The sequence below is a fragment of the Eulemur rufifrons genome, chromosome 1, assembly GCF_041146395.1.
Source record: "Eulemur rufifrons isolate Redbay chromosome 1, OSU_ERuf_1, whole genome shotgun sequence".
NCBI lineage: Eukaryota > Metazoa > Chordata > Mammalia > Primates > Lemuridae > Eulemur > Eulemur rufifrons.
In genome coordinates, this window is record NC_090983.1 from 31,743,297 (window position 1) to 31,771,035 (window position 27,739).

At 46.7% G+C, this 27,739-nt stretch overlaps 1 protein-coding gene and 1 long non-coding RNA gene across 2 annotated transcripts in view; one reads left to right on the forward strand and one right to left on the reverse strand.

The window, feature by feature from the left end:
• LOC138395123 (aldehyde oxidase 2) overlaps positions 1–26,624 on the reverse strand; it is a 76,462-nt gene extending 49,838 nt beyond the window's left edge. The window contains exons 1-12 of the mRNA XM_069487657.1: positions 26,548–26,624; positions 24,444–24,501; positions 22,781–22,877; positions 21,732–21,840; positions 19,805–19,931; positions 17,897–17,958; positions 15,477–15,566; positions 13,076–13,156; positions 8,306–8,450; positions 7,175–7,267; positions 2,511–2,662; positions 1,887–1,980 (exon numbers count right to left, since the gene is read on the reverse strand). Coding sequence (XP_069343758.1) covers positions 1,887–1,980; positions 2,511–2,662; positions 7,175–7,267; positions 8,306–8,450; positions 13,076–13,156; positions 15,477–15,566; positions 17,897–17,958; positions 19,805–19,931; positions 21,732–21,840; positions 22,781–22,877; positions 24,444–24,501; positions 26,548–26,601 — 1,162 coding nt within the window. The 5' untranslated portion in view covers positions 26,602–26,624. The remainder of the gene's footprint in view (positions 1–1,886; positions 1,981–2,510; positions 2,663–7,174; positions 7,268–8,305; positions 8,451–13,075; positions 13,157–15,476; positions 15,567–17,896; positions 17,959–19,804; positions 19,932–21,731; positions 21,841–22,780; positions 22,878–24,443; positions 24,502–26,547) is intronic.
• On the forward strand, positions 158–26,610 carry LOC138395721 (uncharacterized). The gene is made up of 3 exons (XR_011235551.1): positions 158–231; positions 15,279–15,458; positions 26,141–26,610. It is a non-coding gene; the product is annotated as an uncharacterized lncRNA (long non-coding RNA).
• Positions 26,625–27,739: the final 1,115 nt, after the last annotated feature.

Consider the following 27,739-nt stretch of genomic DNA (forward strand, 5'->3'; position numbering starts at 1 on the left):
GTACGGTCTGGGGACTCTGCCCGGCCCTGATCCTGGCACAATCTGGCCGTGCTGGTTGGAACGTAGGTGCAGCTGTGAGGGAGGCAGGGGTGCCCCAAAGCAGCCCCCCGTTGGCCTCTGCCTGGCCCTGTCCTGCTGCCAGGCCTGTGGGCTGTCCTTGCTGGAGCCGGGGCCGTGCTGGGGTGGAGATGGCTGTGGCTGAGCCGGGGAGGCAGAAACCTTCAGCAGATGGTAACGACCAGCACCCCAGGAGGAGAACACTAGTGCTGCTGCCGCTCCTCCTCCTACTGCTGCTGGAGTGGAAGGTCCTGGATGGAGACCTGGCCATCCTCATTGTCTTGGTGCCCCAGAGTCTTGGCTTCTCCTCTCCTGGACTTTGGGGTCACCTGGGGTTGTCCCAGGCCACAGGCTTGGGGGACTGAGCAGAAAGCCTGACTCAGACAGCAGGGTGAGCCTTCCATTCCTCCCCCCGAATGGCCTTGTGGTCTCATGTGAAGCCATATACAGTGAGGGCCATGGGGGGATGAACGCTTTTCCTGGGCCACCAAGTCTGTTCTCTATAAGTCTAAATTCCCAGCCAGGAGGGATTGTGTTGTGTTAGCCAGCAAGCACCTCAGGGAGGGGGATGGCACCCAGGACGCCATTCCTGCTTGGACACACTCTGGAAGTCCACCTGGGGCTGAGATTGCCATCTCCCCCTGGTGATCCCGGTGCCTGGGACATGTCACCCATAGGAGGTCCATTTTAGGGCTGGGGAGGAGAGGCAGGCACGTCCACTGGGACATCAGACCACAGGTTCACAGCTGCTATGGCTTGAATGTTTTGTCCCCTTCAAGACTCATGTTGAAATTTAATTGCCATTGTGACAGTATTAAGAGATAGGACCCTTGAGAGGTGATTAGGCCAAGAGGACTCCGCCGTTATAAAAGGGGGAGTTCGGCCCCCTCTTGCTCTCTTTGTCCCTCTGCTTTCTGCCATGGGATGACGCAGCAAGACAGCCCTCATCAGATGCTGGCGCCTTGATCTCGGACTTCCCAGCCTCCAGGACTGTGAGCAAATAGATTTCTGTTCTTTATGAATTACCCAGTCTCAGATATTTTGTTATAGCAGCACAAATAGACTAAGACAACACCCATCCCTCCCTCTGCCAGCGACCCCAGCAGGAGGTGGAGCAGATTAGAGATTAGCTGTGTGAAGGGCCCAGCACAGCCCGGCACACAGGTAGCTCCCTGTCAAGGGGGGCGTTGGCATCCGTGGAGCAGACGGAGGCAGCGTGAGTGCCCTGGGCACCAGGGGAGATGGAAGGGTAGCTTAGTGGGGAGCCGCCCCAAGGGAATGTTCCTCTCAGCCAGCAATTAAAATCAATCCCTGCTCCCCCTTCCCCCAGAGACCCACGATGTCCTCATGTCCACTGTGTGTCCTCACTAGACTTGTGGCTTCCTACACAGCAGCCGGGTGGGGGTGACTTAGAGGGTGCTGTGGGGAGGCCTCAGACTGCCCGTTGGTGGAGGGAGGCCTGTGAAGAGGAGGAGGGAGCAGGGAGCTGCCCCTCAGGCCACAGGCAGGGAGCTCACTGCAACCCCACCCTCTCCCCAGCCTCTGTGCATGACTCTGGTGTTTACTGGCCAAGCAAAACACGTGAGCTAACATGTGGGCTAACTGTGGTCCCAGGTTGTACTCACGTGTGTGCATGTGTGTGCATGTGTGTGGTTGAGAAGAAAGCACCGGTTGCCCCCGCCTCAGCGTGCCTTCCCTCATGAGCCTGAACTCCCCATGGTGAGTTGAAAGTCAGGGACCTGGGCTCTTACTTAAAGCAATTCCTTAAAAAAAAAAAAAAAAGACAGAGAGTCTTCAGGAGCTGCTCCGAGCGTTCTGAGAAAGCTTACCTGCTGAGATGAGGTTGAGGGTGGCACCACCCACAGCAAGGATTGCACTGAGGTCTGAGTAGCTGTGCCGGCTTGTGATATGTCCCCCTACGGACTGAGGAGAGAGAGTTACAGCTCAATCGTTCTGTCTCTCAGCTTCTCTACGTAGGAGAGGGAGCGCGTGTATTTTGAAACGCTAACTATGTCTCTTCTGTTTTCTTCTGTGGTTGAAAACAGCCAGACCTGAAAGTACGCTTCTCAGACTTGGGCATTATTCTCCAGCCGTGCTTTGAACAGTCCAGAGTAGGGGAGGCTACCCTCCTTGTTTTAGACACTATACTTTCACAAATGCAGCCTAAGACTAAATTAAGTTCTTTGACAAGCTTACCATGAAATTGGCAAAACCAGACCCTCCTTTTCACACCTGTGTTGCTATTTAGCCACTCAATTGAACTTGATTTAGAGTTCCCTTCTAATATTTGATTAAATAATGGCTGTTAAGTTTAAATATTTATTTATTGTGCCTGTTCTTTGAATCTGCTGAGATCTTTTTGCATACTGATTCTGCCAATGCATATTCCAATGTTTCAGTGAGATTAAGAACTAGGTGAAATGATTGAAAAAGATTGAAACCAGGGGACGTACTGCCATATTCCGGATCTGCGCGCCTGCCAGACTCTTCAGGTGCTTCAGGAGGGCTCGGTATGTCTGAGTTTTTTCCTCTGGCAGCTCAGATATCCTCTCAGCCAAGGTGTCCTTCATCTGGGCCAGGCTGCAGCCAGCACCGATGGTCAGTCCTGGAACGCAAATTGCTTTCACTGGTGACATGAGAGGAGCAGCTGAATTGTAACCATGGCAGGGCCCAGGGCCTCAGTGTTCAGCTAGTGCAGTGACCATCCACGTTGGCTGCACGGAGAGCCACTGGGAACTCCCCAACAGCACAGATGTCCCGCTCCAAGATCAATTAAGCCAGAATCCTTGGGGCTTTAAAAAAGGCTCCCCAGGTGGTCCTTCCGTGCAGCGAGGGCTGAGAAACCCTGGGCTGGCCCATGCTCTTCTTGGGAGAGATGCAAGGATATAGAAGCTAGAGAGAAGGAATGACAGTAGAAACTTGCGGGTGGCAGACCCTACTAGAACTTTCTATGACCCCCTCCTGACCGACCTTGGTGAAGCTATGCAAAGTTGCTTTGTGATTAATGGGGATAAATCTGACAGCATTAAAATAATGGCAAAGTTCATTCAATTCCCTAGGTTGTTGTCTAAAATCAGTAATACTTTGCTTTTTTTTTTTTGAGACAGAGTCTCGCTCTGTTGCCCAGGCTAGAGTGAGTGCCATGGCGTCAGCCTCGCTCACAGCAACCTCAAACTCCTGGGCTCAAGTAATCCTTCTGCCTCAGTCTCCCAAGTAGCTGGGACTACAGGCATGCGCCACCATGTCAGGCTAATTTTTTCTATATATATTTTTAGCTGTCCATATAATTTCTTTCTATTTTTAGTAGAGACGGGGTCTCGCTCTTTCTCAGGCTGGTCTCAAACTCCTGAGCTCAAACAATCCTCCCGCCTAGGCCTCCCAGAGTGCTAGGATTACAGGCGTGAGCCACCACGCCCGGCTAAAATCAGTAATACTTTGATTGCAGGTTTTGCACCTGATACTCAAAATCTTCAACAGTCAGTTTTGGGGGAGGCATTGGTCCCTTGCAATGAATACTCATGCAAGGGTGGTTATGCTGGGCATTGCTGGAAGTAGGAAGTTGGGGGTTCCCACAGAGGGGCCAAGGAAGCAATGAGTGAGCATCCTGGAGGACTGGGGCAATGCTATTTGTCACCTGGCAGGGAAGGAACTCAAAATATTAACAACTGCTGCAGCTATACTTATGAGGATTGGCAGGATATTAGTGTGAGCTTCAGGGTTTCTCTTCAGTAGAGATGAAAGGGTTCAGATCAATCTTCAAAAGTGAATAGCCACCCAAACCATCAGGACCTGACTTAGGCAGCCTTTTAAAATTAAGCCTTCTCTTCCTGGGGTTTGCAGAATGAAACATTCACATGGAGTTTGATTTGACAGCACTAGTAGGGCTAGTCTGTTTTTATCATATCTCAGTTTGGGATTTGATTTTTCTTTTGTTGATTAATCTTCAAGACTATTTCGCCCTCCCACATAGTTGTGTTTGATCAATATTAAAAATGTACTTGGCACCATACTTCTCCCACCTCTGCCGGCATACTCAACACCCCCACCGTCCCCGCTGACTTAACCGTTGGGGGAAACCACTCACTGCTCCTTGTCATCCTTATGCCAAGCAAATCTTGCCCACAAGCAGCTAAACTGTCCCTCCTCCCTGGAATGTCTCAGCCTGTCTCTGTTTCAGCATCTCCTAAAAGGGGCTCGGTGACGTGGGATCTGAGCCCATCTCAGACCCATCAGCCATGGTTGTTGTTTCCTTAGCCCCGCAGCTTCCACTGGAGCCCGGCCCTCAACTTCTGCAAAAATCCTGGCCTTATCAAGCTTGTTTCCTGTTACACAATTCTTTTTCCCTAAAGAGAAGACCCAGAGCCTTATTAGTAGAGAAGAAGTCATAAAATTATTATTACTATTAGTATTAAGGTCAGAAGCATTACACAGACAAGCATCACTGCCTCTTACATGACGTAGGTAGAAAAGGGCAGCCCCACACCAGAGGGGAGTGAAATGCCAGCCGTCTGCTCTATTGCCTGAGTCCCCTTAAGATTTCAAACTCAGTTTGAAGCTAGACAATCCTATTTCCATTGCTCACATTACCACCGCACTTTGTGCTAGGCAGGACACATTTTGTGCTAGGCCACACAGAGAAAATTCTATTTATTGTAGTTCTTCTATTCATGTTTTATTCCATTTCTGGCCATAAAACCTAGCTTTTGTGCAGCTGGAAAGAGCTTCAACTTTGATTCTGAGAAAGGGCATTACATTTTTTTTTTTTTTTTGAGACAGAGTCTCACTCTGTTGCCCAGGCTAGAGTGAGTGCCGTGGCGTCAGCCTAGCTCACAGCAACCTCAAACTCCTGAGCTCAAGCGATCCTCCTGTCTCAGCCTCCCGAGTAGCTGGGACTACAGGCATGCACCACCATGCCCGGCTAATTTTTTTTTTCTATATATATTTTTAGCTATCCATATAATTTCTTTCTATTTTTAGTAGAGATGGGGTCTCGCTCTTGCTCAGGCTGGTCTCGAACTCCTGAGCTCAAACGATCTGCCCACCTCGGCCTCCCAGAGTGCTAGGATTACAGGCGTGAGCCACCGCGCCCGGCCCTAGGCATTACATTTTAACTGCATGGTTTTCAGAGTTCATGGGTCCATGGGATAAACATGCAGTGACTTTCTGGTGCACTTACTATACTAAAGATTTTGAAAAGTAAAATGGATGCAGAGCCCAACATGTACATGGTATGGATGAGAGCAAAATTTAAACAAACGTTTAAGTCAAAATTATAGCTGTTGAAGAGATTTATTTCTTGGGGGCACCAGTGTCGCGGAGGGGGCACATCTGGCTCCAGTGCACCCCTCCCCTGCCAGCGTCCTGCACTCTCTTGGGCCTAAGGAAAAGACTGAGAATCACAGAAACTTCCCTGGAAGCCACTAGAGGGTACTCACGCTTTAAGTTTAAGAGGCCCAAAGGCAGGTGCATTGTTTGTTTCCTCAGATGTCAGAATCTGGCTCTACTTTGGCTGCAGAGACCAAAGTGAGCAGTCCATTCAAGTAGCCAGAGTACGGACTGTGGGGTGGGCCTGGGGGGTGCAGGGGCAGCCATGAAATGGGTGCCAAGTTGAAAGTGGGAGACCTTGTAACCTGACCACCAGCCAGCTTGGGGACCTCAGGCTCATCCACGTTCCTTTGCGTCTTGGCTTCCTCATCTGTAAGATGAGAGACTTGGGCTATACTGAGGATTTTGAATTGTGCTGTGAAGGGCCCTCTCAGGGACAGATAGATATAGGGGCTCAGGGACAGGGAGGGATGTCTTTCCTTCAAACTGAGCAGCTGATTTTCATTTATTTATTTAAGGGTTGTTTGAGGACAAGGTTGTGATGCTCAAGAGAAGTCTGAAAACAGGGGAACTAAATGATGCCTGGGGTGAAGAGTTGGGCCAGGGCCTCCTGCTGTAACCTCTGCTTGGACTGGTTGTCTATACGCCCAATCTACTAGTCCCTCTTCCTCTCCTCTCTCTTCTGCCAACACCAAGCTTTCTGTTAAATCTAAGCACATTGCTCTGTTTTTCTAAATGGCATTCAGGCATGCTACCTCAATTGTCCCGAGACTGAGGCTATGAAACCCGGTGCTGGGCAAAACCTAGGAAGGGTCGCTTCCCTCTCAAACGGGAGGGGTTGGGCCAGGCACGGGCAGGCGCGCTGATCTGCAGCACAGTCTGAGTTTGGTTGATGATGGTCAGAGGCCAGGAAGGTGGGACTCCTGGATAGCAGTGATGCAGCCATGGCAGGTCTCCTCTCTCCACCACGGACTCCCACAAACGCATGGTGACCAAGTCAATCTTCACTTAAGCTTTCAGTTCAGTCAACCAATCTCCCTGTTGCTTAAGTTAAGGACGTCATCATCACCCCTGCCTCCCATTGCATTCAAGTTTCTGACCCACTCATTCATTCATCTTTCCATTAATTCATCCATCAGCCATTGACTGAGCACTTACATGCATGCAGATAAGAACTAGGGGCTTGGCAGATGAAAAAGGAATGAAATAAGGTTCCTTCTGTTAGAGGGTTTGCCATGCATCTTGAATGCCAAGACCTGCATGTTTTCTTCCTACTTCATGAGCTCTACCTTGCCTGGCACAAATACTCTGCACTAGCAGGCTCTTCAGGGTGTGGTCGGTGACTGGGGGTGCTTGCCCAGCAAGGTCTTTGTCTATCATTGTCCCCATGAGACAAGTAGCATGTGAGCACCAGGTGATTTCTCCTACTTTGCCCCTGCAAACATCTCCCTGCCATGGAATTGACTGTCCCACTGATGGACAGCATCTGCTCTCTCTTGCTATCATCCTGTCAAAGTGACACTGCAATTTTATTGTCTCTGGGGCATCATGGCATTTTATAGGCAAGCATTCTGCAAGTGACTGCAAAGTCTTGAATGATATAATTTGGATACTTCGTATTTCTTGAAAATATTTTGACAGTAAAGTTTCATGGTGGAGGTGTAACATCACATTAGAAAAATGATGAGGAGTTGGAAATAGGCCAGACAAGGTAAATGAATGAGGAGGTTGTGAGTTATTTGGTGAGTGAAAGTTTAGTGCAGGCATTTCTTCATCGACACCAGGAACTCACCTTCACTTGTTTTAGTCACCATGGTCAGCTCAGAGATCCGGGCAGGAGAGAGGAGAATTGGGTGAAATTGTCCTTGAGATTTCATTGCAGGTCCTGAAGAGTAAATATATTTTAGAGACAGTTAGGAAAGAGAAAATGCCCCCTTTTTTTTTTGCATTGAAATTTTCTCATAAAAATATTCATTTACAAACTTTAAAGATTGACAATGAATATGTATAGATTTGAAAGCAGTGGTCACACACTCCTGCCAAGTAAATTTATAGAGCGAGCTTTCCCAATATATGTATTTATTTACTTATATACTCACTACATTTATGTAAAAATAGGAAATAAAAAGGATGACAAGCTCTTAAAACACTCTTGCCTATAGGCACCAGGAGACATATAGAATATGTGTAATAGCCAAAACTTGGAAACAGATGGAGCTGTTTTAACAAGCCCTGTTTCAGCAATAGAATGGGTGAGCAGATTGTTCCACACTCGTACAATACAGCTACATGCAACAGATACAGATACAGCACAGCTACATGCAACAGTATTGGTGAATCTCAGGTCAAGAATTTTGAATCAGCAAAGCAAATTGCAGAAAAATAATACAGTGTCAGTCTATAGGAAGTTCAAAAGTATGTAAAACTAAATGACATATTGTCTAGCGAATCAAATATATTAATATGTGGTAAAATTATAAAAATAAAGAAAAGACTGACCAGCACAAAATTCAGGCTAATGAGTACCTTCGAGAAGGAAGGGAAGACCCACGGGGCCTTCAAAGTTCTTGATGAAGCCCACACTCTTAAAGTGGGTGTGGGTGGTAAATGAGTGTGCACTGTATTGTTAATATCTGCACACATATTTTATAAAAATCCATTATGTTCATTAAATATTTAACAAAAACAAAATTTAAAAGGACACGATAAATTAAATGATTAAAAAAACCCTCTAATACTTTCCCCCCACACCTCAAGGGATCGCCCCACACACTACCAGTGCATCTGCACATCCAGCTTTGGAGACCACTGGCTTTGTTACAAAGAATGAGGTTTGCATCCCTTCGAAGTAGTTTTTGTAGCCTGAGAACAGGAAGTTCGGCTCAGCATTAATAGTGGAACTAGAACCGTTGTGATCACTCACCCAGGGAGGTGTTGCCCAGGATGAGAGGGGCTTTGGGGTGTTTCACCTTCAGCTCCAGGAGATCCTTGAGGGTCCCAGGCGAGATCCAGGTAACCCTCTCTCCATAAAAGGTCAGCGTTCGTTTTTCCGGGTTCTGGGCCATCCTCTAAGGGCAAATGGTAAGTACATGTGCTCGTGTGCACACCTGTGCTCCTGGGTTATACAAGGTCTCAGGGGCAGATACTTCTAGAGAGATTCCAGGGGTTCTGGGGTCTGTTTGCCTGCAAAGATACTCACTACACCCATTGGCTAATGCTTGAATTTTATAATTAGCTGGCTTTTTTGGGGAAAATGATAATATAAACTGGCACCTGTCATTGATCATTCAGTATGGATTGATTTAGCATAATGTAGTCTCATGGCTTTAAAAATCATAATTATACTAATGCGCCTAAATTGATATTTTCAGCTTGGATTTTTCCTCTGAAATCCAAACTCATATCTGGGGGACTCAATTTTACCTCTTAGTTGTGAAATAGGCATCTCAAATTTAATTTGTCCAAAACTGAGATTCTTATATCCAATCTCCTTCTAAGCCCCCTCAAAGGAACCCCAAAAGGAAAAGTTCTCTGTTCCTCAGGAGGTGGTCCCCATCCCTGAAAATGGCGACGTCACACTTCACCCTTGCAGCTGTCCAAAGCCCCGCGTCAGCTTTGATTCTTCTTTCTCTTCCACACCCATATCACACCCATCAGCAAATCTTGTTGGCTTTTCTTCCAAAATATATCCAGAATCCACTCTCTTCTCACCACCGCCACCCCAGCAGCCTGGTGCAGCCTGGCTCCGCCACCACCTCTCCGGATGGCAGTAGTCCCCGGATGGGGCTCGATGCTCCTGCCTTCCCCTCAGCAGGCCACTCTCAATGCGGCAGCCAGACCGAGCCCATCTCAACTTCAAAAAGAGCACGTCCGGCTTCCTCTGTCTCCCAAACAGCCTCCCAAACAGCTTCTCATCTCACGCAGAGTAAAGGCTGAGCAGCATTAAGCTCAGCATGGCCCCCTGCCCCCGCCCCGCCCCCCTAGCTCCCTCCGACCACCCCTCGCTCACTCTGCCCCACCAGGCTGGACTCTGCTCTGTCCCTTCATCAGGCCAGGTGTTCTCCCGCCCTCAGGACCTTTGCACTTGCTCCTCCTCCTTACATTTTCAGCTAGGAGGGCTGCCTCGCTTCCTTCCAGACTTTCTTCAAATATTACCTTCTCAGAGAAGTCTTCTCTGGCCAGAATATTTAAAATCGCAACTCCCTGCATCCTATCCTCCTTCTCTGTTTTGTTTTTTTCTTCCTTAATACTTCTTACTTGTTAACACACTGTGTCTTTTATCTATTATTTTGCCAACTGTCTCTCTCTCACCGGAGTGCAAGCTCTTGGAGGGCAGGTCTTTTTGTTAGTTTTTTCCCTGCTGTCTATTCAGTACCTAGAACAGAGTCTGACAGAGGGGTGGGGAATGTGTGGCCGTAAAGCCACATGTGGCCTTCTAGGTTCTTAAATGTGGCCTTTTGACCAAATCCAAATTTTTCAGAACAAATCCTTTTATTTTTATTAATACATTTTTGTTTGTCTTTTATATTTTTGTTTTTTAAAAAATGAACATATTTAAAATATGAAAGAATAAAATAAGTTTCAATGAAATAATCCTCCTAGATTGACCAGCCCAATTAGAACATGAGTCAGCCATGAAGGCTAAGCTGACGGCTCCTACACTCATGATTTAGTTCTAACTTCCCCTGCCTGACTGATGCCACTACCGCACCAGGCTGGTTGGCGAGAGTTTAAGGGGGTTGACTACACCAGTCTGTTACCAGCTTTTGAGAATGGTGCACTGTGTTTCTGTTTGAAGCAGAATTTGTGAATAGTTGCACAGCTCAACAGTATTTTTTAATTCTGTCTGCTTAATATCCCATCATGTCAAAGAAAACCAAGAAAATGCTGAAGGAAGAAAACAGATTTTTAAATAAGGATTGGGAATTGCAATACTATCTTGTTTCTGCTGAAGATAAGATGATTTGCTTGCTTAGCGATGCTGCAATATCAACATTAAAGAAATTCAATGCTCATCAGCATTATAACACTCATAAGGATCACAAATATTTTAAATTAGAGGGAGAGGCATGAAAGGTTGTATTGCAGAAATTAAAAGATGAAAAGCAAAAGCAAAGACAATTCTTTCAAGCAGCAATAAGACCTGGAAATAACGCCACTGAAGCAGCTTATAGAATAGCTTTTATACTCGGGAAAAAATGGGAAGCCATTCAGTGATGTAGAAATTGTGAAAGAATGCATTGTCAAAGTTGTAGGATGCTTAGACTCCTATAACATTTCAAAGTACAAACAACTACCTCTTTCAAGGGCAATCATAACTGATTGGCAGCAGGAATTAGCCTTCAACTTAACAGAACAACTTCGTGCAATACTTCAAAAGAAAAATATATATTATTCAATCACTTCGGATGAATCAACTGATACTACTGACTTGGTGCAGGTTTTATACTTCATTTGGGTCATAACAGAAGATTTTCTTTACCGTGAAGACTTACTCATTTTGGACACTCTTGGGAACAGAACACAGGAAATAGGTATCTTCAACAACTTTCAAAATAAATGTTATGAAGTTGGACTGAACTTGGTAAATTTAGTGAGTGTATGTACAGATGGTACATCTTCCATGACAGGAAAACACGAAGGGTTTATTGCACAGATAAAAAAACATTAACAGACCTAGATGCTCTCGTTTCTTTTCATTGCATCTTGCATCAGCAAGATCTCTGTGCTAAAGCTACTATTTTAAGTGACACTTTGCAACAAGTTATAAGTATTGTTAACTATACTGGTGCCAACAGCATCGTCAGTTTCGTAACATGTTAAAGTTGAGCGATGAGGTATTAAGTGTGCATTTGCCATATCATTCTAAAGTGCATTGGCCATCACAGGGACAGGTGTTAGCCAAAATTTTATCTCTGCAAGAACAGATAATTAAATTTTACGAAGGGCAGAATCAGCAATGTAAATTATTGAAAGAAGATTTCTATAGGAATGCAGCATTTCTGTGTGATATCATGTCAAATCAAAACGACTTGAATATTTCTTTGCAAGGATGAAACTAAGTCTATAGATGATATGTGGCAAAAAATCCAAGCATTTTGAAAAAAGCTATCTTTTTTCAAAACAAATCTTTTTCAAAAGGAAATTTTGGATGAACAATTTCCCCAGTTAGCAAAGGTCATTGATGAGCAGGATGATATATTCAAATCATTTGAAGAATACGTAGCTGTTACAAACCTATTAATTGGAGAATACAATGAAAGGTTCACTGACTTTGAGAATCATGACATCACACTCAAATTAACATTTTAGCCTCACCTGGTTGGTATCATCAAGGCACGTAAAGAACTACAGGTGGGCCGGGCGCAGTGGCTCACGCCTGTAATCCTAGCACTCTGGGAGGCCGGGTGAATCGCTCAAGGTCAGGAGTTCGAGACCAGCCTGAGCAAGAGCGAGACCTCGTCTCTACTAAAAATAGAAAGAAATTATATGGACAACTAAAAATATATATATAGAAAAATTAGCCGGGCATGGTGGTGCATGCCTGTAGTCCCAGCTACTCGGGAGGCTGAGGCAGGAGGATCGCTTGAGCCCAGGAGTTTGAGGTTGCTGTGAGCTAGGCTGACGCCATGGCACTCACTCTAGCCTGGGCAACAAAGTGAGACAGAAAAAAAAAAAAAAAAAGGAACTACAGGTGGAATTGATTGAGCTTTTAGTAGATTTTAAAGTTATTGTCTGATGGTAAGAAAGATCCAATTGAAATATGAAAAAATGAAGAATACTCACACCTTCAGCAGCATGCCCAAAAAGTGCTTTCTTGCTTTTCAACCACTTATTGCTGTGAATCTGCATTCTCCTACCTAACCCAAATCAAGATGCCCTTAAGGTCCCAAATGACCAATACCCATCTAGAGGATCAGCGGAAACTGTGGACCTCCATGCTGCAACCAAATATTCAAATGCTTTCCAACGAAAAGCAGAGACAACAAAGCCATTAAAAGGTTAGTTAACTTTAAAATTAACAAATAGTTTCATTTTTTGAAACGATAAAGTACACAGTAGTTATATTTTTACAACATACTGTACATTTTTAAGTACATCTAATTGAAGTTTCTTGAATGCGGCTTTATTTGATTACAGCTAAATTAATGTGGCCTTCCAACATGAAAAGGTTCCCCATCCCTGGTCTGGCATGTTGCTGAACGGATAAATATTTGTTGGATAAATGAATAATGAATAAACACACCAGAACCCCTTCAGAAGTAGGCATTTTATAGAATGGGACTGCTGGATGCCCATGAAGAAAGATGGAGATGTGAAAGGAAGGGAGGACGAGGAGTAGGCAGCCCTCCTGGAAGTGCTCCTTGGGGCCAATGCACGGGCGTCTCTGGAAAGATGGGTAGAAGCACAGCAATGCTGTATCGCCTGCACAGGCACTGGCGACACGTTCCACATGGCATGATGAGAGTAATGAGGAAATCATTTTAAAAAACAGCCTCAGCTGAGGCGTCAGGGGATGTGTCCAGGGGGTCCCCCAGGGCTCGGCGAGCTGGGGAGGAAGCAGGCACCTTGATCTGATCAAACACTTCCACAATCTGACAGTTTCACAGGCAGGAAAATGGGTGGTTATATAAAACTGAGTTTTAAACTAATGATATTTAAACAAGCACAGAAAACACCCAACTCATCTTACCAAGAGTTCTGGAGGAAATACGAGCTCCTGGGTAGGGTCCATGGGCTGGAACTCCTCTTTCGCAAATAACTTCGTGCAAATCTTTATAAAGGGAAGAAGCAGATGGCCGTGTCAGCCCAGCTCCGCGGGAAACAGCGTTGTAATTCTTTACAGGAATTAGGCAAGATGAATGTAGTGATAACTTTCCCACTCTCCTTATACAGGGAAATAGTTCAAACCAAATAATTTAAAATAAGAATCTTATTGTAAGAGAGATACTGATTTGCCACTAATGTGATACCAAAAGAGTATTCTATGAGATACTGCAAAGAATATTCTGGGAAACACCAACACAGTTTATGAAAAACTATCAGAGGTTAAATAAGATAGAGAAATCCTCTCCACTGTGCCCCAGCCACTATCCTCTCCCTGCCAAGTCAGGATTCATAATAACAGCTCTGAGAAGTCCTGTTGTTTAAGTAAAAATGACTTAACACACATGTGCACGCACAGGCAATGCACACACGCAATCTGACTTTAATAACAAGTTAACATTTATTGAGTGCTTACATTCCAAGTGCTTTGCCATGTATTAATAATTTATTTAACCTCCACGATAATTGTATAAGGAAAGTAAATTATCTGCATTTTACCCATTAGGAAACTAAAGCACAGTGAAAAGTTACCCAAATGGTAATCTTGTCTGAATCAGATCTGCTTTGGCTTTGGAAAGCATTTATTGCCACAAAATGTTCCTGAGGAAGTGAGGAAAGCTGGGAGGGGAGCATGGGGTGCCGGGTGGAGGGGAGGGCAGTGGAGAGGGGGATCTGTGGACAGCAGGGGCCGACAGGTCTGGGTTCACACTCTTGGCTCGGCTCCAGTGGAACGATACTTAACCTCTCTAAAGTTTAAATAATAATCTATATTTTGAAGGGTAATTTTGACAATAGGTGAAATGACCTGACATTTGTCTAATACATCCCCTCTTTTTCTGTGTCTTAGATCTTCCTAGATTCCAGAAGGAACACTTACTTGTAAAAGTTCTTAGTAGGGCCACAGATTGAGGTATTACAGGCCCACGTGAATGCACATGAATGATCAGTTTTTGTGTTGGTTGGAATTAGAACTATAGGCAGTAGCTGGGATATCTCTAAAACCTAGAAATAAGATTGTGCCTGAGAATTAAAATGTAAAACAAACATAATGAATCAAAGCCGAGAAATGAAAAGTTTCCCTAAACAGGTCCTAGGCCAAGACTTAATAGTTACCAAATGGAAGATACTGACAGCTTAAAGAGAAGGAGGAGTCACAGGGGAGGACACCTGGCCGTCCAGCAGGTCCCCCTGGAGGAAGCGCAGGGTCTTCTGTGACGCTGCCCATTAAGACTGTGCGACTGCCCGTGTCCCTGATCGCCAAGCAGCCTTCTCACGACAATTTGCCTTCCTATCGTGTTTCCCTACAGCCAAGGCCTGTGCGGCTCAGCGATGGTAAGACGTTATAATCATGTTTCTCTTTATAAAGGAATGTTGGAGCACATTCTGGTTTAAATATCATGTTCTTTTGAGTTTAGTTAAAGTGAGTCAGGTGCCTCCTAGAGCCCAGTCATTGCCCAAGTTAATTCCAGAGACCACAATATTGAGAATCGATTTTGGGATGTATTGATCCCACTGCCTCTGTGAAGTGGTTGTGGGGGGTGCAGCCCGCCCCCCTCGGGCAACACCCTCCGTGCCATTGCGCACTTTCTTCACACCCAGATAAGGTGACAGTGGGAGTCAAGAATGGGGAAAAGGTGGGTGATGGAAATAGATACCGCAGAGGATGGGTGGGCAGCGTTTGTCCCAGGTCAGCTCTGTGCTCTCAGATTTCCTGGCTCACAGGGAGCTGATTCTCTATATCATCCTATATTTCAACTTCTCTCAGTTGAAATCCCTTAAGGATTTGGCGGTGGCTCTCTCCTGGAAACTGGTATCTCTCAGAGAGCAAAGCCAGAGACTGGAATGTTTAAGGAGGGGCCTTCCTGGCTGTGGGGGCCACAGACTCGCTGCATGACATCGGACGGCTGCTCCTGAAGTGGCAGTGCCCTGTCTCTACCCAGGAGACTGACGGACGATGGCTGTGAGCAGGGCAGGCACAGAAGTCCCTTCCACTGGAGCATGGGCCTCATTCACAGTTGGGGTAGGTGTTTTTTCTCTTCCTGAGCAGTTTTGTTTTTCTGTTGTTTCAGCCTTTCAGGCTATGGAGGGGAAAATCAGAGTATGGGCTTTGGATCACCACCTTATTCCGCTCCCAGATGAACGCCTGCACTTTGGACAGTTGTAAGTAAAGTGGGGAACAACCATTAAAACTAACAGACGAAACTGCAACCCTGAGCAGCGCGAAGCAACACTCACAGTGAGAGGACAAGGTAAGCAAAGGGACTCACGTCATTTTCCCTGCCACGTGGGGACGCAGCATTTTCTCCCTGATCCAAGCAGCATTTCCCTGTTCCCTTCTGTTGACAGCCACCCGACTCCTAAGAAGGTGAAATGCCTTAGATTAAAAACTTTTTTAGTAGGTAAATTGGTATATGCCCTGAAAGGTTTGGCAATTTAAATGAGGTTTCAGACTTTTTAAGCCACTTCTTGTAGTTTCTTTGTTGGAACAGGGATAGTCACAAGACCTTTCTTCTTTTGTTCTATTTTTTTAAATAAAATGGTACATATAGAATATATAAAATTTATAATATAATATATAATATATACAAAAAATATAGAATATAGAGAAGTATAAAAGAAATAAACTATCATTGCTGATGATATTTTGACATAATATATATTTGGGATTGTACTAGTTATATAGTATATAATATATGAATGTTTTTGTTCATTACATGTACAGCTTTGTGAACACATATGCATTTTTAAGGTTAATTCCTACTGGTAAAATTAATTTATGAGATGCTTTTTAGGGCAATAACAATGTATCCACTCTGTATCATATATAAAATTCAACAACATTGAATAAGGGCCTTTAGAACAATAAGGAAAAGCAAAAAAAAAAAAAAAAAAAAAAAAAGAAGAAACAAGAAAAGAAAAAGAAGAGGAAGACAAGAGAAAAGGAAGCCATTTTGGTAACCAGATCTCCCAGACATTTGCTATCTGCCTGGGCCGTCTGGGGATGAGTTGGCAATGAATTTTAAAGCAGGTTTCCATTTGCTGGTAACTTCAGTTCCCATTTCCTCCTAACTTACCTCTTGTATCTTCTTCCTCAAATATTTCTCCTAAGTATCTAGCAAAATACGTTCTTCTGACAGTTCAGTTCTCTGTCTCTGCTTAAGTGTCCCAAGCTGCCACCTTTCTAATTCTGCCCAAGAAGCAAAAACACCTGGACCACGCAAGCAGCGCTTCCTACTCAAGGTTCTGAGAGTTTCTGCAAGGGACCACTAGGGAACAGTACTGGAAAAAAGCCAGTCTTCTCTTGGCCTGGTCCATATAGGTCTTGCACCTTCCCTCTGAGGCTGGGCTGCTTCTCCCATTACAGTCCCATGGGACCTGTTGGCTCTAGGGCAGGGCGTCTGAGCACATTTTTGCCTTTATTCCCAGAGTCTGTGTGCCTGGAAAGGTGCATAACATCCACATCCATAGGAAAGAAGTTTCCTTTAACCTCTTTTATTTGCATTTCACAAGTGCTTTTCCATTTACACCAGCAATTTGCTGGGCTTATGAGCTATTTATTTTACTTCTCAGCTTGTCACCTTTGGCTCCCTGGTGTGGCTGTAGAAGTCTGGGACACGTGTGCACGGGCGACATGCCTGGATCTAGGGTGTGGGACGCACTGCTGGTCTACGTGTAGGCCCACCTCTGCTGTTTGTGGAGCTGCGGCAAAGAGCACAGAGGCCCCAGCCTTCGGCTGCTGCGCTCTCTCCTGCCCTGCTCTGTGCTGTACCAGTGAGAGGCCTCAAAGGCCCTGTGAGCCCCCAGCCTGGATGGCCAAGCCTGGTCCATTCCCTCCACAAACAGCTGCTCCTTGGCCACCCTCCGACCCAGGCGTGCAGACTCTGGCTGTTATGATCTGCCCTAGATAGACTCTGGAAAGAGGCTATGTCTGGCCTAGGAGTGGGGTCAAGACCACACATGGAGAATGATTTAGAAGAAAGGTGAGGCTCCAGGTGGGCAAGTCACCTTGGCCCCAGGGAATCCTGAGAACAGCTGGAGGAGGACCAGAGAGGGGTCTGAGGTCTGCACTGCCTACATCCATCCTGGCCTCAGCAGAGGGCCATCAGATGTGCGTGCCTGGTCCCCATGTCAAACACTATTCATGTGTCAACAACACTCTCAATAACTGTTGAACTCTTGCTAAGTGCCAAGCAAGACTCACTTGGGTTTCACAGCAACCCGGCGAAGCGTCCCCATTTTATAGCAGAAACTCCCTGCGCTCTTTTACTGGGACTGCTTCGGATCCCACTCTGCATGTCAGGTTCTTTTCTGCTCCCACCTTCGCAGCTGGCTGGATTCTGGAGCTAACCTTGCCTCCCCAAAGCAGACTCCAGCCCATTGCATCCCTTTGTCTCCCTGGGTTTGCTGGGGCCCTCTTACCCCTCCTGTCCAGATGCCTCACTTAACTGGTCATGGGAGGCGTCTGGATGGCTGGTGAGATCGCCCGACTTCCCTCTGTGGCTTTGACTGGACAACATGGAAGGTGGTGTAATGTTCCCCCATCTCGACAGTTAGTGCAGCTAACTCACGTGGTCTCCCTTACAGTCTGTTGAGATGGTCTAAAAACATTCACTTCCTGTGTCCCTAGACTTGACCGGCTGTCACTGTTATTCTTGCCCGGTGGGTGTCCCCACAGTCAGCTACTCACCATGCAGAAGGTCCTTCCACTCTCGAGAATTGGCCGATACCCAGTGCAGCGGCACAGGTTACCTAATCAGAGAGGAAGCGTGGTTGTTGGTAGGCTTTGTGCTTTCCGGTGTCTTTTGAAAGTTGAAATAAACCCAGCTTTTATTTTTGAGGTTATTTTAATATCTGCCAAAACGTCTAATGCTTTTTTCCTCTGCTTAGTAATTATGCTCCCCACCACCTCAATTTCAGTTTTATTTTCTGTCCTAAAGATGATGTCTAGCTGGTGAGGTCACTTTCATCCATTTATTAATTTATTCATTCAATGTGTATCTACTGACAACAGCCATGTTTCAGACACTAGGTTGGACAGTGGGGATCCTCAAACGGAAAATATGGGCAACTTCCAAGGCACTAGATGAGCAAAGTACCGTGCCTTGGACAGTTCGCCAGTGGTGCCCTTCCACGCCTTTTAGGTCACTACATCAGAGTCTCCTGGAAGTGTTTGTTAAACATGCAGACCCATGGCCCTGCTCCAATTCTCCTGAATCAGAGACTCTTGGGGGTGGGCCAGGAATCTGCATGTAAGAGGTCAGTGGGTAATTCTGCATGGTAAAGTTTGAGAACCTCAGGTGTCCAAGGGTGAAGGCCTGGAGGGTGGGAGTGGAGCAGCGTCCGTGTGGAACAGAGTTCATCTGTGAAGGCTTCACAGAGAAGCGTGGGCTTGAAGAGGAGTGAGCTGTGGATTGGTGGGGAGCAGGGGAGGGTGTCCTGGGCTCAGAGCAGCACGAGCAGGTGCAGAGGGGGAGATGTACTCAGGGTGCAGAGGAGGCTGGCTGCAGGGAGCTGCCTGGAGGAGGAGGAAGTGTGAATTAGGGAGGCCAGTTGTTGGGCTTCTCTGAATGCCTGAGGGAGGTTAGGCCTGGCCTCGCTTTAGGCCTAAGGAGCCACAGAAGGACCTCAAATAGGAGAAGCACCTATGGAAGGTGGGGATTTTAGGTGACTTAATCTGATTTATGTACTGGAGTAGAGAAGGGGTGGGTGGGGGGAGACTCACCATTAGCTGGCAGATGAGCAAATTAGGAGAGTGTCTGTGCTCATCTGTCAGACCTCAACCTAAGAATTCATGTGTCTGACAGATGACTTGTTTAGGGATTATTGACATCTCAAGTTGATGTTTATTGATTCTGCAAAAGGGATAGTATATGAGCTCCTCTTAGTAACTTAAACCTATATAAAAATGTAAAGGATTCTTTTGATTTGTGGAGGGCCCTGTTGAATTGTGTCCCTGAAACCTGTGAACATGAGCTTATTTGGAAATAAGGTCTCTGCAGATGTGATCAGGTTAAGATGAAGTTATGCTGGATTAAGTTAGGGCCAAATCCAATGACTCGTGTCCGATAAGAAGGGGGAAATTTGGACACAGACATATGGAAAAGAAGGCCGTGTGACGATATGAGAGCAGATTGGAGTGCTGCATTTACAGGCCAAGAAACACCAAGGACTACTGTCCACCCCCAGAAGCTAGGAAGAGGCAAGGAAGGGGCCTCCTCTAGAGGCTTCACAGAGAGTATGGTCTTGCTGGCACCTTGACATCAGAATTACAGCCTCCAGAACTGTGAGAGAATACGTTTCTGTTGTTTTAAGCCAACCAGTTTGTGGTACTTTGTCAGGGCAGCCCTAGGAAACGAATACAGGTCCCCAACAAAGGCAGCCAAATGAGCCCCTAGATGGAGAGGAGGGGGGTGGCTATGTGCACTGTGCTAGCTCTGTACAGGCCGTGCCAGGCACGTGCTCTGATAGCAACTGAAGCAGGGGCCTGCGGGGGGGGGGGGGGGGCTGGGATGACGTGGAGGGTGGTGCGGAGCAGCCAGGAACACACTCCCCACTGGCCTTGGGGGGTGGTGGGCTTTCTCCGTGTCAGACTTACCCCCCAGGGCTTCCATGAGTTGCTCCTCTGAGGGCTGCGGGTGGTTCCTGAGTAGCGTGTACATGGACATCACCATCCCAGGGGTGCAGAAGCCACACTGGGTGCCATGGCTCTTGGCGATCCGCTCCTGGAAAGATACACACATGGTCATGGCCCTGCCTTCCTCCTCCCACCAACTCTCACCACGCTCCGCAGCCTGCGGCTCCCTTGTCAGATGTAAAACCATCCCTTGATCAGAGTCTGCTAGTGTCCCTTTGCCTAGGCTGCTCCTGGAGGAAGTGACTCAGAAGCTATATTCTATCATTGTAATCACTTCTCAAGGTCAAGTGCTCAAACCCTTCTAACTGGGAATTAGCAATATGCAGCTTCCACTTCCAGAATGAGAATTCCCCAGAAATTGATAATTAGAGGGAGAATGTGCATAAGTTTCAAAAATAGTTTCCTTGAACACCTCCACATCTTGCACAGCTTAGTTCTGTCTATGAGGTAGAATCTTTCTGATTATCTTGGAGACTCTCTATTGTTGATCTCACTTTGGTTTCTTCTTTAAATTTCTTCTGTGTTGGCTCAAAGGGAGCTCTACTTTTAAAGGTTTAAGAGTTTGGTCTGTGTCCTGGATCCTTGCTATTTCAAGTGTAGTCCACGGACCAGCAGTATTGGTTTCCCCGGGCAGGGGGGAGGAGGGGGGGGGATTGTAGGAAATGCAGGACCTGGGTCCCCTGCTCCAAATCTCTTGAGTCTCAGAATTTACATCTTTAATCAGTTCCCCAGGTGATTCTTAAGTGCACTGAATTTTGGGAAGCCCTGTTCTATTAATAGGTTTCAGAATGTAATGTAATCCTAGGATTTAGATTTATCAACCTTGCGGTGAGTACTTTCTCATCTCCTACTAGACTCCAGTAGACTCTGCCGGGTCCTTTGCGTTTGCTGACCCCCTTGGAATTGATTCTTATGTGGTTAAACCCAGAGGCCCTCGGGGTTGCTATTGCCTAGAAGGACTCAATGTTGATCGATCTTGTCCTGTGACTTCCAAGCCCCTATGACAATGACAGAGGAATTGATGTGTTCTCTGCCAATGAATGCCACATTACTCTTAAATGCAACCTCTTTGTTCCAGCTTCAGCTTAAGATTTGGAGACACAATTATCTTGATGCTCTGGTGAAGTTGGTTTTAGATGCCACTCACTCCCACTTCTTTTTTTTTTTTGAGACAGAGTCTCCCTCTGTTGCCTGGGCGAGAGTGCCGTGGCGTCAGCCTAGCTCACAGCAACCTCAAACTCCTGGGCTTAAGCAATCCTTCTGCCTCAGCCTCCTGAGTAGCTGGGACTACAGGCATGTGCCACCATGCCTGGTTAATTTTTTTTTCTATATATATTTTTAGCTGTCCAGATCATTTCTTTATATTTTTAGTAGAGACAGGGTCTCGCTCTTGCTCAGGCTGGTCTTGAACTCCTGACCTCGAGCAATCCTCCCGCCTCAGCCTCCAGAGTGCTAGGATTACAGGCGTGAGCCACCACTCCCAGCCTTCACTCTCACTTCTGATTTTACTCCCAAGACCTCTGTACCACAGGGACTAATCCTAAACTTTACTGTGTTAGCCTCAGAGACATTTTATTCTACGTGTAATTTTCTTTGTACAATACCCATTCCAGACCATAGTCCAATAGGCATTAATCAACATTCCAATAGTCCTGCTTATCATTCAAGTAGGAAAAGTATGCAAAAAGGTGATCATCTCATCTCATAAAATATGGATGGATTCCCAGCTTTCTTTTAAACCACTTAACAAATGTTATTACTCAGATCAATATGCATCCCAAGCCTCTGCTTACCTGATCACAGCCTAGAAGCCTCAGGCAGTGCAGTCAGCACAGCATGTGGTCAAAAGATAAAGTTAGGAAATGAGAAAATTAGGATGGGCTCTTACCTGTACTGGGTGAATCCTGGTTTTGATGCTTCCAATACCTTCCACCGTGGTGACAGCAGCTCCATACAGAGAGCAGATGGGCACCAGGCACGCAGTGACAGAGAAGTGTCTGCAGGAGAAACACAAGGAAAGTCAGGGGAGTAACACAGTCCTGCCGCCTGGGGGAACCTGGAACCAAGAAGGGCAGCAGAAAACCTCTGAAACCTATCATTTAGCCTGGGAGGTGGGGAACTGGAGAGGTGACAGGGAAGAAGAATTTAGAGTCCTCTCTGCAGATTCTGTGCTGCCTGTAGGAACTGGGGATTCTTAAGGTGAATCTGGGCATTCTGAACTTCAGAAAAACTTCCCAAGCTCAGAACAGACCCACCTGGGAGCAATGGGAATAGACTCATGCCACTAGGAGTGTGGTTGGACTTGAACTAGTGTTCTTGGGGACACTGACCTCATAACAAGCAAAAGGCACATCTATGTCTCTTACCCATATATACACATTTGGGAATTTTTTTGCTGGCTAATTTTAAGCTTTCTGGGTAAGGTCATTCAACAGTGTTGCATGGCCTGTGTTCTGAAGACATCTCTTGATTTGTTGGGCCAGGGGATTTGAGAGATGCCCAAGTTCTAGGATCTGGCTCTAATTAAGGGCTGAAGTCAACAGTAGAAAGATCACTAGCTTCAGAGTCAGAAAATGTGGGTTCGAGTCCTTGTTCTATAGCTTACTAGTTGTATGACCTTGAACAAGTCATGTCATCTCTTTGAAACTCAGTTTCTTCGTCTATAAAATGAATGGCTGACCTAAATTGAAGTTTCTTAACCTGGGGTGCATGGCTGGGTCTTGGGAGGTCCATGATCTCCCTAAAATGGTATGGAAAATGCAGTTGGTTTATTTATTATCTGAGTAGATGGCTCACAGCTTTTATCAGATTTTTCAGAGGGATCTAAAATCCAGAGACAGCAGGAATCCAAGAATCTTTCTTGTTTGTGAGATGAGAATACAAGCCTGGCAAAGAAACAAGGTCCTCCTCTGGCATCTGGGCATCTGGGTGGGATACCTTATCTTCTTGGACACGGGGTCATTCTTGGACACCATCACGGTGCAGGCGCCGCAGCCTCCTCTTCCGCAGGCGTACTTGGTTCCTGTGAGACGTACTGGAAGGAGGTGGTCAAGGAAAAGATGCCAAGGCGGACATTCGCATGCAGTACGGCTGCCTCCCCCAGGTGTGGCTACTGAGGAAGGTCTTCTTTGCTGGGAGGAGGTGCATTCGCCTGCCTCCAGGTCTCAGGAAAGGCCACTGCACATCTTATCAGCTGTGAGACACTGGGAAGACTAACCTCTCAGTTGCTTGTTTTCTCACTTACAAAGGGGGAGGAGTGATACCTACTTTATCTTCACAGGCTTGTTATAAGCATCTTGTATGTAGGCTAATGGGTGTAAAAGCCCTTTGAAAAATCTTATGTCACATAGGAAATTCTTATTTGTTTTTTCTGGGTTCCAATCATATGATTGGAAGAGAAAAACGTTATTCTTAACAATTCAATGTATTACTAGTTTTGCCCAGTAATTTGTATTGCATTTGAACACAGGTTGTCGAAACTTTGGGGGACTCTCCTGTCCTTACTGGCAGATGCCACCTTGAGTGTCCCTCTGCTCTGGTGTGGCTGGGGTTCAATCCCAAACTGTCTGGAAAAGCTCCCTTCTCTTTATCCATTCTTCTCCCTCACTGTGGTTTATTTCCACACAATATAGGGGATTAGATGTCATTAACTAAGTTGGCTAAAAAGATTTGAGAATCATCGACTCTTCATTGCTATTATCTGTTGAGTTTTATTTGTGTGTTTTTAACCCCAAGGCTTGTTCACCCAAATCAAATCAAAACCACAGACACTTACCAGAGGGGTGCTGTAAATGAATCAAGTGGGCTGGGTGTGACTGGGGAGCTCGGCTCCACTTTAGAGAAGGGACCAGGAATGGTCCCTCCTCAGCTCTAAGCAAGGCCGTCGCCGTGTAGGGATGGCTGTGTTCTCATTTTTCAAGAGAAGCTGAAAAATCTTGATTTTTTAAAAATATGAAATTTCCTAATTTTCAAACATTGACAATATTAATAATTCACAACCATGTGGACTTTTAAATAAGACTTGTCCAGAGGCTGATTTCATCAATTTATAATTTCTGTCATTTATTTATTTATTTATTTGGCTTCTCTGAGAGATCATCAGATTTACCAATTAAAACATGTTTGCCAGGACGAAGATCTATATTTCAGAATGTGAAATGGTGCAGTGAGGAAACAGATGCAGGGAAAGGAAGTCTGTTCCTTTGACACACGCTGTCCCTGCATCTGGGGAACATGGTTTCACGAAGGGGCAGGGCACATGCCACACAAGCCTCTGTTACATAACAGCCCTGGGCGGGCGGTGGGGTGGGGTGGGGGGCTCGGAAAGCTCTCAAGGGAATAATTAGTGCTGAAGCAAAGAGCTTAGCTTCCGTTTCACTGCGAAGCAATTATCAGATATAAGAAACTCTGGGGGAAACTTTATCCTCTCCAAAACAACCCAGTTAACCTAATATCCTTAAAACCACTGCCAAAAGCAAAGAGAGAGCAAGGGCCAAGGGGGCAACTGTTTGCACGGAGAGATTTGCTGCGTTCTCAGGCACAGCTGGCCTAAGTTCTAAGGCACGCATAGACACAGCCAGGACTTTGGTAAAAAGGGTCCAGTTCTTTCGTAAGAAGGTCAGCAGGGTCCCTTCGGGGTCCACATTCCTTTCTATCACCTGTGTTGGAAGCAGAAGAGAGATTATTACGGAGCTTGTATCCATGACCCAGGGCAGTGTCTGCTGTGGCCTATTCCATTTAGCGACTGGGGTCTAACAGGCCTGATTCCATCTGCACCTGTTTTTTTGTGCTATGAGGCCAAAGTACTTTCACACACACTTACAGGGCAGGAGACTCACAGAGCAAGTGTGACAGCCATGCTCTCATAGACGGTCAGAGCCGGGACCACTGCTGTGTAAACATGCCCGGGAGTTGTGCGCAGGTGCATGTGCAGCAAAGGGTCCTGCAGGGAGGAAGGCTGGGTGGGCAGGGTTTCCGGCACCTGTGAGACGCCTCTGGCAGGGAGCACATTTGATAACATCAGGGCTCTTAACAACTGGTGGCAGAGGGAGGAGGTGGGGAGAGTTGCTGTCACCTGGGCGAGGCCTGGAGCCTGCCAATCCCCTGAATGGCAGAAGGCCGGGTGGTGAGCCTTGATGTCCTAGCTCAGGACCCAGGGTGGCTCTGGTAGGACACTAGAGTCCCTCCCCTTGAAAAGTGGAGGATGTAGCACTCAAAAACCACGAGGAACCTGCTTTGGTGCCCCCTTCCCATTTGCTTGTTCTGTGTGTTTGCTCCGGCTTGGTACAGGGTGTGCCGCCAGCACTTCTAGCCATTCTGTCGCATCAGAGGAGAGGAAGGTACAGTGGGCTGTCCATGTTAGGTTCTTCCTCTCTCCCCAGAAGCAAAACAGAAACTGTTGTAGACCTCAAGGAATAAAAAACTACAAGAAGATGCTTCCAAGCTGAGATGTTAAAATTCACTTGTTTTCTGAATCTCTAGGGGCGTCCAAACCAACGAAGGAAGAAGCCCTTCTCTGCCTGCGCGTACCCCTCCGCAGGTCCTTTAAACACTCTTACTGGAATGTGCTTGGAGAGTATTTTCATTATTTGGCTACACACCCACTTGCATTTCTTCTAACCCTTGACTGACTCCCTGCTCTGCTGCAGCTACAGCGCGGGGCCCACGACTCAGAGGGGTGCGGGGCAGAAGGGAGAGGAAGGCACCGCCTCTGCCTTTGCGTCTCCACAGCCTGGGCCAGCGGAACAAGCCAGGAAGGGCTCGCGCCCGAATGAGAGTTTTGGAAGAACACATGGTGGCTGCTTGTTGTGGAGACTGGATACAGGGGAGAGAGGCAGAGGGGGAACAATGAGTTCAGCCAAGCCCCAGGGTGAGGGGTGGACATGACCAACCCCAGTTAGGTTTGGGGGATCAGGGGGTGAGAGTCCCTGGGAGAGAGGTGGCCAGACCCCAGAGAAGCCATGTGCCTTGGGAGCTACAGGACGGTTCCCTTGGGAGACAGAGACTCAGGAGAGCAAGGGCCTTGGGAGGGCGCTGAGGGGCAACTAGTGGCCTGCATGGGTCGACGGGGAGGACTGGAGGGCAGGATGCAGGGGGCGTTGGCAACGGAGAGCCCTTCCCTTGTCACATAGGTTCCCCACGGAACTTAGCTACAACCCAGGGAAAGAGGAGGACTCCAATCAACCGTGATGACATTTCAAAGGATTCTGAATAATGAGGATTCAACAGCAACAAAAAAGTAAGTTGATAAATATAAAAATCTAAAAAGGCTCCATCTCTTGTCTTTCTGAATTTGAGGATCAAGATGTGTTACCAGATAAAATGCTTCCACGCATCAGGCCCAGCACCCAGTGCTGAGCAGCACTTAGGGCTCCTAACCAACGAAGGAAGCAGCTTTCTTGTCACCTTTACACTCGCCCTAGGAGTGGATTCCAAAGGTGAGACTCTGACTCAGGGAGGCGAAGTGACTTGTACAAGGTTACGTGGATTCATCCAACACCAAGGCACGTGCTTTCCCGCTTCCTCCCTGTCCCCAGGCACAGAGCTCTAGTTGAGTGGGGGACGGGCCAAATTAGGATGGGTCCCCAGCCCCTGGCTTCTTGCCCCTGACTGGAGGGGGTTCAGCCCAATGACCACAAGAGCGCCCCTCAAGCTACTGGTTTCCTGCTGTCTCTGGAGCCGCGGTAGGAACGCCCAGCACTTACCTTCCTCCCGTTCACAAAGAACACCAGCTCATCCGATCGCGGTGGGCAAGGCATCGCACCTGTAAACAGGTTTCCCCCTACAGCTCTGGGTGGGAATGCTCTTTGCACCAGCACAGAATGGAGTGGAAATATTTAGGTCCAAGCAGCTGGAATCTCTCCCTGTGTAGAAGGAGGCAACCTGGAGCCTCAGAGAGGACAGCAGGAGGTGGAGATTTCCTTGCTTTGTGGCTTTTTAAATCAAGAGCACCTGTCTGGCCCAGCCTCTTAACTCGAGCCTCCCTCTGTCTCCCACCAATCCTGGCTTCGTAGCTGGCTCAGTACACAGCCCACACCTCCTCTTGCTTTCTCTGAAGTTTGAGGGTGTCAGTGTGAAAATCATAAACAACAATCCAAGCTTAAACCCACTTTGCACATTGCCTCAGCCCCAGGAATGTACTCTGGAGGGATTTCGTTTTTTCAACAACACTTAGAAGTGAGCTTTCTGAGACCTCCCACTTTCCCCAGCTTTTTTCTTACTCTAGTTGCAGAAACATCTCCTCATAAGAAATCACATGGTCAAGTCCAGTCTGTGCTTTAGTCACCGTGGAGATGTGAGGTGCCTTCCTACTTCCTTCCCACCCCCAGGATCGTCCCACTGGAGAACAGTGATCGAGTCAAGGCAACCACTGTGCAGGTAAATAGACTGAGGCCCAGGGAGGTGAGTTCAGAAGCTCAGAGTCACTCAGAAGTCAGTGGCAAAGCAGGAACTAAAACCCAATCTCCTGGTTTGTAACACCTGGAAAGTATAGAGACAGAATCCTTGATAAAAAGAAAAATATCATGTTTGTTCTTTCTGGACACCTCCGATTAGATATTTGCAGATAAGACCAAGCAGTTCTTATTCTTTCAGCTGAAGTGATGCCCAGGACTTGGCCTCAGGCATGAATGAAGCAGGGAGCTGCTTTCGTGTTTGGTTTCAGAGATGAGACTAGGCCTCTCTGCTCCCCAGCGCTTCCTCCATGAGTTCTTGGAGCCCTGGCATGGTCGTCACAGTCAGCCCTTTGTCTTACGAGGAGCACTCGCTCTGCAGTGGTGTGTCAGGCCAGAAACAGCAAGTCCCTGGCACCCTCCTGACTGGGCTAATTGAGGAAGATCTTCTGATGTGGCGTCAGAACCTTTTTTACCACAGAGCTACTCTGATCAAAGGGAGTTA